Genomic DNA, 8,657 nt, shown 5'->3' with positions numbered 1-8,657 from the left:
TACAGATATATGATAGCTAAAAAGTCATGATTTTGTAACACAAAAAATTATTACTCTCTTAATCTAAAATAAAAAGATTATATAATGAACTGATATTATTGTAATCATGTTAAAACATCAAATATGTTTACTCTCTTTATTATATAAAGTAATCACTTATATTCATCATCTAAAACAATCATATTATAAATATGTAATGCTTTTTTAATTCTTTGTGGTCTAATTAGATATGGATGTTTGTTTTAGTTTTACTTTGGCTTAGTTTCTTGATCATTAACATATCTTATGTAAATTGCTTCAGTAATCTCATCAGCTTGATTTGGTAAAATTTCTGCTTCATTTAAATAAGAAACTCCTATTGCCAAGACTGATCCATCATTGCTGAAAGAAAGAGCAGCAACACCTGCATTATATCTATGAAATTGACACAAACGTTTTTTGTTGAATCCGTCCCAAATATTGACATATCCATCTGAGCCACCAGTAGCAAATGTATTGTATGTTGTGTGAAAACTAATGGCATTAACTGGATAAATGTGTTCAATATTATTTTCTTTTATCCTATGACACTTAAAAGCATATTTTCGTTTCTGTGCTTCTGGTGTAGTATCAAGGTATTCAACAGCAACTCTGCCTTCTATGCTGCTCAGAACATAACCCTTTAAAGTTTGAAAAGAATAGATAAATAAGAAAGACATATAATCAAGGGGGTCAGTAAAATTACAACATTTTGAGAATGCTACATACTTGCTCATTAGGAAAGCCCTTAATACATCTTGTTTGATATTTTAAACTACTTTCACGACGTTGAAACATACCAGCCATGTTTCTTAAGTCCCAAATACACACTTTTCTTTTAGCTGTACCAACTACAAATTTATCTCCACAAACAGATAAGGCAAGAACAACATCTGGTTGCAAATAACTACCTACACATGTTGGTGATCTTGGATCCCAAAGTTTTACTGCTGCATCCCATCCTCCAGTCAAAATAGCATTTACGGCACTGCAATACTCAATCTTTCTTATTGGTTTATCATGTGTTCCCATAATAGACTCTAATAAAATTTATTAACATATTTAAGTACAGCCATTAATTACAGAATAACAAAAAATGAATTACACAGTACCTGTATTACTATTTATGTCGTACATCTTTAATGTATTACCCAAGCCTCCACTATACGCATGTACTGCATCCTGTATAAATAATATTTTCATATTAAACTTTTTCAAATTCTATTAGCATTATTATTTACCTGAAATGCTATGTCTAAAACTGGCAAATCATGGTTATATTTTAATCTCATAGTATTTGCGTGAATATCATATAATCGAACGGTGCTGTCCCATGATGAGACCAAAAGAAATTGTGTTGAATTAGGACCAAATTCTACAGCAGATATTGCATCTGCTGGTGGAGATTTTAACTTAAACTCTGTTCGTGTTTCCATAATGTGATATATTAAAGTATATTTAGAAAGTATAACTTTAAAACATAATACTATTTAATTCATAACCTAGGCCGCATTTATTTTTCGAGTGCCAATACCGCGGCGTCCTTTGCATGCATTGGTCAACTTGGGTCAACTGACGTTTACATACAAACATACAATTGCCGACAATTGGCTGTATTGCCTGTATTGGTGTTGCCAGTGTTGCCACAGCCCGTAAAAAGTTCTGGGGTGGTAAAGTGTCGCTGTCCCAATTTATCTTCGATAGAAAGAAAGAAATGAGTTAAACTAGGAAATTTTTTCTCGCGATTAGAGCAGGGATTGCATCACTGCAACAGTTTGTCAGGGTTTATAAATTATAATCTCGACTGCTCGTAACCATCCTGATAGCTTAGCTGTCACAATTACAAATTGTACTGAATTGTACATACTACTAGGCCGAGAAAGGGCTTTGTGTGTGTTTGTGATGGTTTTATCCAAATCAGCTATCAGAAAAGAAACATACAAAGTGAAATATTTATGAGTGCTTTAAATTTTTGTTAACAATAAAATTCTTTCGATATATATTAATTTACTTTCGACAAATTGATTTGATACATAAGAATATAGCATCTAATTGTCTCTCTGATATTATCCATGTTTTTGGAATAATAAGTAACACAATTGAATTTTATTTGTCAGCAATGACTCCTCTGGATGAACAAAAGATTAAACATTATCTAGTTAGCGTTAGTACATATTAATATTTACAAATATCAATGAATTAAAAATATGAAACTTTTAGTAGTTTTAGAAAGTAAATAAATACAATTTTTGTGGCTCATTAAAGAATAAGTGCACTTAATTCTTATCGCCAATTAAATCCCTTTTTAGCTGTAAATTAATATAACATTTTTAGTGTTCTATTTTTTAATCTTCATAGTGACTTTGTTTTAACAAGGAAACAATGTTTTAGTACCAAAATGCTGATCTCACTAAACGACACATGGTTAAAGTTTTAAATGAATATAGAGGGTTAACATATGACCTTGAGCCCTTTGGTAAGTTAGTGGAATAATATGTCATTAAATTCTTAAAGCTAATATTTATCTATTAAACAGTTTAGTATTTTTATTCACTTTATCATGGGAGTAAAGGATATTAACAATTTTAATTATTCACTTTATATATGCTGTCATTCTAAGAAATTTTAAACCTATATTTGTTTTTTTTAGTTATACATGTGATAAATCTTGGTCTGCTCTGTTTCTATTACTAATTTCTAATATCATGCAAATAGATGAATACTTTTAAAAGCTATGACAAACCCTGTGTTATTATTTTTATAGCTTATTAGTTTATAAATAATTGATTAACGCTTATAATAAACTTAGTAAATATTGAGAACCTATACTGTGAGAAATTAAGTTGTTCTCCTCGTGCTATGGTATTATATATCATTTTAGATAAGAAAGTACAGATTGAAGTTAGTTAAAATGTAACTAAATTAATTTTTAACAGGATAAATTTTTAAAGCAGAGTTTAGTATATCTGGTTTTTCTCCTTTAGTGGTGGCATATAAAATATTTTGAATTATTATATTAAAGGAATCAATTTAGTAGATCTCTAAATCCATATCTTTTTAAAACTTATATGGTTTTGTAATTTACGTTACAGTTTTCAATGATGGAACTACCAAGCAACTCGTTAGTCTAAAAGGGACTATTCCTGTTACTTTTAAAGGTAATTTTAATAAATAGACAATAAAATTATTTTTGTAAGTTTTATTACTCTGTAAGGCGTTCTCCACCACTTTGACCACATGAAAATAAAGTAACTTTTGAGAAAGTTTTAGAAAGAAACTTAAGTATCAAATATTTTTGAACTTTTCAGATATATTTATACATATTTAATGAAAATATGTATTTCTTTTTTGTTAAAAAATAATTGATTTTGCTGTAGTTATGAGTTATCTCCCGGGTCCCGAGAAAAATTTCCCCTCGCAGCTACAATGATACCAACCGATAATGGAATGAGTACCATTTCTCAAATCATGCAAGTTTCATGTCCAACATAATGAATTAAAGTTTAAAAAGTGAAAATGAGGCTGACAGCAGATAGAAAACGACCTTACATTTTCAATGCTATTAGTAACTTCATTGATAATTTATAGTTTATTTTCCTATTTTGTTGGACATGAGTCTTAGATAATAATTTGCAAAGTTGCACTTACTCTAGAATCGGTGGATACCACTACTGGTTACAGAGCACTTTAGTCCAACGTGATAATACACAAAAACTTTTTCTTTAACCGTAACTTCGACCTCTGTGCGTAAAGGTCAAATCTTAACGAATTTAAATTTTTTGGTCCATTTGTTTTTCCAGTAGAAGCTTTTTTATATTATTTAACTTTAAATATAAGAAATTTTGGTTTTTAAGCTTAATCTAATTTATTAAATATCTTCGACAAAAAATTTAAGAAAAATTATTATTACAGACGACCAAAATGCACAAGAAGTGTTATAACCATCTTTTAATATTGGAAAACTCTTACGAAGTTTTCTGTTAATCTATTCAAAATTGAGCACTATCGAGTAAAACTCTTATAGCCAACAGATTTGCAAAAAAATAATCTTACGAAGTAAAGTATTATTTTTATTAAGCTATTGGCAAAATAATTTGTGATGAAAAATACTTTAGTTCTTGGTGGTGGAGTTTTATTAATCAGGTTTAGTTATAAAACCTGCGTATTTTCCTCCTTAACTTATAGTCATCATGATTAATTTTGTAAATGATAAAGTTATTTCAACCATACCCAATTTACCCTAGTCAACAGCTATAGAATTAATTTTTATGAGATTAGCATCCAATATTCATGAACGAAACTTAATTCAAGCTCGTCTTCGAGACTATAAGATGTGATGCACAAGATTGTAGGTTTTTACGATCTTAAAGATAAACTTAAGCTTAAGCTCTATTTATGAATACTGGTGCATGTAAGAATCTTGTTCTTTGAACAGTTCGATATTTTCTTATATCCTGTATCGATGCTTAAGGTTAATCATTTTAGAAAGTGAAAAAAGTAACTGTATTTATTTTGTTATATTTAAAAACAGGAACTTCTTATAATATTCCTATATGTATATGGTTAATGGATACTCATCCTAATAACGCTCCGATGTGCTACGTTAAACCAACTTCGGACATGTCCATTAAAGTCAGTATATATGTTGACCATAATGGAAAAATATATTTGCCTTATCTTCACGACTGGTTACCCGTACGTATATTTATAATATTTGTTACATAGACACACACACAAACGGATAATAGCGATTTTTCAGCATTCGTCGGATTTGAGGGGTCTGATTAAGATTATGACTGCGACATTTGGTGAGCAGCCACCAGTGTTTGCTAAAGTAAAAACAGATGCTTTATCTGGATCAAATTATCCTGCTCACTGTAATTATTTTTTCTTTATGATTATTCTTTTTATAATGTACAATTTAAATACTGTAATTTGGGATAAAATTGATCAATAATAATTATTTATGCAATTTAGAAATGGTAAGAAAGGAAATTGGGATGAAGGGGGAAAAATAGAATCTGAATGCAAGTAAAATGAACTACACTTTTAACGATGGCCGAAAAGAGCTTGATATGCTTTGTACTTTCGACATAAAAATTTACTGAATCTAAATACAGTTCAATGAATGATATGTCATATAAAGATCAATGTTATCCCGAATGATAAATAGCTTTAATTTTACTATTTAATAAGAATGAATACACATCTGATATTAGCTGAAGTGATAAATAGTTTCTGATACAGCTAGGTAAAGTATTGCTCGCAACACAAAAGCTATTTATCACAATTGACAAATTCCCAACCTTAGTTCTCCTAAAATTACTTGTGTGAAAAAAAGTGCTCGAGGAAAAATATTTGTAAATAATTTTAGCAGAACCTCCCTTCCCCTTCAAGAAAGTTCGTGAATATTGATATATACATCGGGTATTAATATAGATTTTTTAAATTAAATAGCTTTTATGCCAGGAACATCAAGTTGTTCAGACGTAACAGGAAATAATTTTCCTGTGTATCCACCAAATTCACAATATCCTGGAGGAAGTAACGCTTATACACCCCCCTATCCAGCGACATCAAACTTTCCTTATCCCGGATATGTTCCGTCTTTACCATATCCAGGATCTACGCCTAATTATACACCGCCAGGATATTCAGGACCTTTTTCTACGCCTTATCCTCCATCAAAACAAACAGTAAGTAATACAACTTTTATATTTAAATTAAAAAAGAAACAAAATAAATATTTTTTATATGTATATGTCGCGCAATTTTATAAGATGTACATCCCGATGCCTTGTTAAATCTAAACTATTTAATGTTGAAGCTGTTATTAATTGTACTGAAATAATGGAGAAAAGCCAATAAAGAATGATTAGGAATCAGTGTTATTAAAAATTACGTGACATATACAGTACTCTTGAAATATAAAAATAATTTTTATACATGTGTATGTAGTCTCCAACTATGCCGGGTAACGCAAGTAATGGAACAGGAACAATAACAGAAGAGCACATAAGGGCATCTCTTTTATCTGCTTTAGAGGATAAATTGCGTCGTCGTTTTAAAGAACAGTTTTTACAATTACAAGCGGAATTAGAAACGTTACGTCGCACTGATCAAGAGCTTACTACCAGATCTAGCCAACTTTCAGAAATATTTGTGAAGCTGAACAAGGAAAAGCTTGAATTGGAAAAGAATATAAATATTCTTATTGATAAAGAGAGTGAACTAGAAAAAGAAAATTTAAAACTTGCTGAGAATCAATCGATAGATGTCGATGAAGCCGTTACAACAATCGCTCCTTTATATAAACAGTAAGCGCTATTTTGATATAATATAAATTGTATATTTTAGGTAAAGCTGCCAGAAATTGCTCTCGCACAGGCAATTTCAACTAAAACACCATCACGCGTTGCATGTATAGAGACCGTGCACACTAGCACAATGACAGTGAGATAAGAATGTATATTGGTGTATATGCATACTATCAGCGCAAATTATCGGTCAATTTTCGCAGTTTTTGAGTGTATTTTTGAGTGGTATTTATTTATACGTATACAGTTATACATTGACACTTCGCTATCATCGTGTTGGTGTGCACGGTCTCTATATGCATGGGATATGTGACTGTGTTTTTACTATAAAACAGCAATTTGCAGCTACTCTGAATATAACAACAATGTTAAATATTTTGTTTCGAATTGAAAAATTTATGTCTAAGAGTGTCTCAGTGAAACATGTCTAAACCATAGTAGGTAGCAAAAGGTCTAACTTTAAGCAAACTTTTATTAATGAGCCATGGTTCGATGACCTACCAAAAAAATGTTTAAATATTTAAAGATTCTGCAATTTTTTTTAATGGTTGATCACAATCAGAATAAAACATTTGAACGTATCTACACCTCTACATCTAAAAATGATTAAATATTATGTGCATATGCAGTGCAGAATTAATCTTCGATTCGCCACGCAAAAAACAGAAGTTTAAAATTTTTATAAAAATTTATTGGTAGCCCCGCGACCTAGAGCTCAATAAAAAAAGTTACTGAAACTTATGCCTTTTGCTAGCCGTTAAAGTTTTGACATATATCATTGATATACGATAGAGGTTGAATATGACTTATTTGGGGTATATTGCTCGTTTACGATGTTGATTAAAAATACTTCGTAAGAATATTGGTTTTCCTACTTTTTATTATATTTTCTTTAATTAGTATATGTTAATTAGTTTTGTAGAAAAAACACTTTTATATGCTTTATATATTCTTATAATGGAATTGATGCTATAATATCATTTTTACTATGAATTCTGTGTAAATTCTTATAATTTTTTTTGCAAAAAAAAGCTGTTGTCGTATACTTAATAACACAGGAATTTTACTATATTCCAAAGTACATTAGAATTCATAAACGATAAAAATACATATTGTATTATTTTAATCATTTTTAATATTTGTAATAACTCTAAAGCTATTGACATAAAACTTAAGCTGATCGTAAGTTGAACCATTTATTCTTATTTATTTGTTTTTACAGAATGCTAAATGCCTTTGCTGAAGAAGCTGCTACTGAAGATGCAATATATTATTTAGGTGAAGGACTTCTTGGTGGGATTATAGATTTAGATGCATTTTTAAAACAAATTCGTCAACTATCGCGTCGACAGTTTATGCTTAGAGCTTTAATGCAGAGATGTAGGCAGAAGGCGGGTTTAACTGATTAATTTTGTTAAATTGCAAACAATTAATACATTTACTAATATTTAGATGTTATCTTACACTTTATTCGTAAAAGCACATGTATCAATAGCCACAAAAAAAAACTTGATAGAATGTAGATATATTTTAAAAATAAAACAGTTGTCAATGATGAACTTTTTTTACATATTATAAAGAAAAAACAATAAACCATATTCATTGGTGGTTTAGATCTCATCAGCGGCATTCTTATAAATTGACTATAAACTCTAGGTTATTTATAAGGTAAGTCCATGGAATGTAATTAATTTTTTTTCGCATCTTGATAATGTCTTCTGAAATATGAATATTTTATTTTTAATAAAAATGTACTATAAAGTTACAGTAACTATACCAATTAAATTAATAGCGTTAATGCATGTTTAATTACATGTTATAAGCACAAGCCTTTTTATTAATAAAAACTGTTTGTCTTCGACGGGAATTTAAAGTGGTTTCACTTCTTTTAAGTTGCATTTTCATTAATATGATCTTTCATGCTAATATTACAAATCAAAAATACTGGTCAAAAATATGACGCTACTTTGTATACGTATCATAAAAATGATAATAAATTAAAAAAAAAAAGTGGCATCTTTAAAACCAATCGGTATTTCTAAGGGTGTCATCTCACGGCCTGAAAATTATCGCACTTGGCAGCTGGTTTGCAGTAAGTAGTGAATGGAATACGTTTCATTTCGACTGTTTATATCGGCCTTCTTAGATTGGTCAGTTCCCGTATACCCGGTATATATATTTTGAGTGACAAAGGGAGCGGTATAGTTGTTTCGAATCTCTCTTACTCCCTCAATGTTACCTTTTTCTAGCTAGCGAGCTGAAGCAAAATCCTTTTCAGGCTTTTAATGATGTTCCAGGGTTAAACCGATCTCACTATCTAAT

At 29.9% G+C, this 8,657-nt stretch overlaps 2 protein-coding genes across 2 annotated transcripts; one reads left to right on the top strand and one right to left on the bottom strand.

The window, feature by feature from the left end:
- Positions 1–109: 109 nt before the first annotated feature.
- On the bottom strand, positions 110–1,655 carry Bub3 (mitotic checkpoint protein Bub3). The gene is made up of 4 exons (XM_066726374.1): positions 1,260–1,655; positions 1,131–1,200; positions 748–1,058; positions 110–659 (listed from the first exon to the last, which is right to left on the bottom strand). The coding sequence occupies exons 1-4, from the start codon at positions 1,452–1,454 to the stop codon at positions 249–251; spliced, it is 987 nt and encodes a 328-aa protein (XP_066582471.1). The 5' UTR covers positions 1,455–1,655; the 3' UTR covers positions 110–248.
- A 226-nt stretch (positions 1,656–1,881) lies between these two features.
- Positions 1,882–7,890, top strand: TSG101 (tumor susceptibility gene 101). Its single transcript, XM_066726373.1, has 8 exons — positions 1,882–2,182; positions 2,410–2,494; positions 3,111–3,176; positions 4,550–4,713; positions 4,778–4,895; positions 5,476–5,714; positions 5,977–6,335; positions 7,558–7,890. Exons 1-8 carry the CDS (start codon positions 2,138–2,140, stop codon positions 7,742–7,744), a joined length of 1,263 nt encoding a protein of 420 aa, XP_066582470.1. The 5' UTR covers positions 1,882–2,137; the 3' UTR covers positions 7,745–7,890.
- Positions 7,891–8,657: the final 767 nt, after the last annotated feature.

The sequence above is a fragment of the Prorops nasuta genome, unplaced genomic scaffold (genome assembly GCF_024137725.1).
Source record: "Prorops nasuta isolate Cenicafe-Biocafe unplaced genomic scaffold, Cenicafe_Pnas_1.2 PNAS00004, whole genome shotgun sequence".
Lineage (NCBI taxonomy): Eukaryota > Metazoa > Arthropoda > Insecta > Hymenoptera > Bethylidae > Prorops > Prorops nasuta.
The sequence above is the reverse complement of the archived record's forward strand: the minus strand, read 5'-3'. Positions and strand labels throughout refer to the sequence as shown.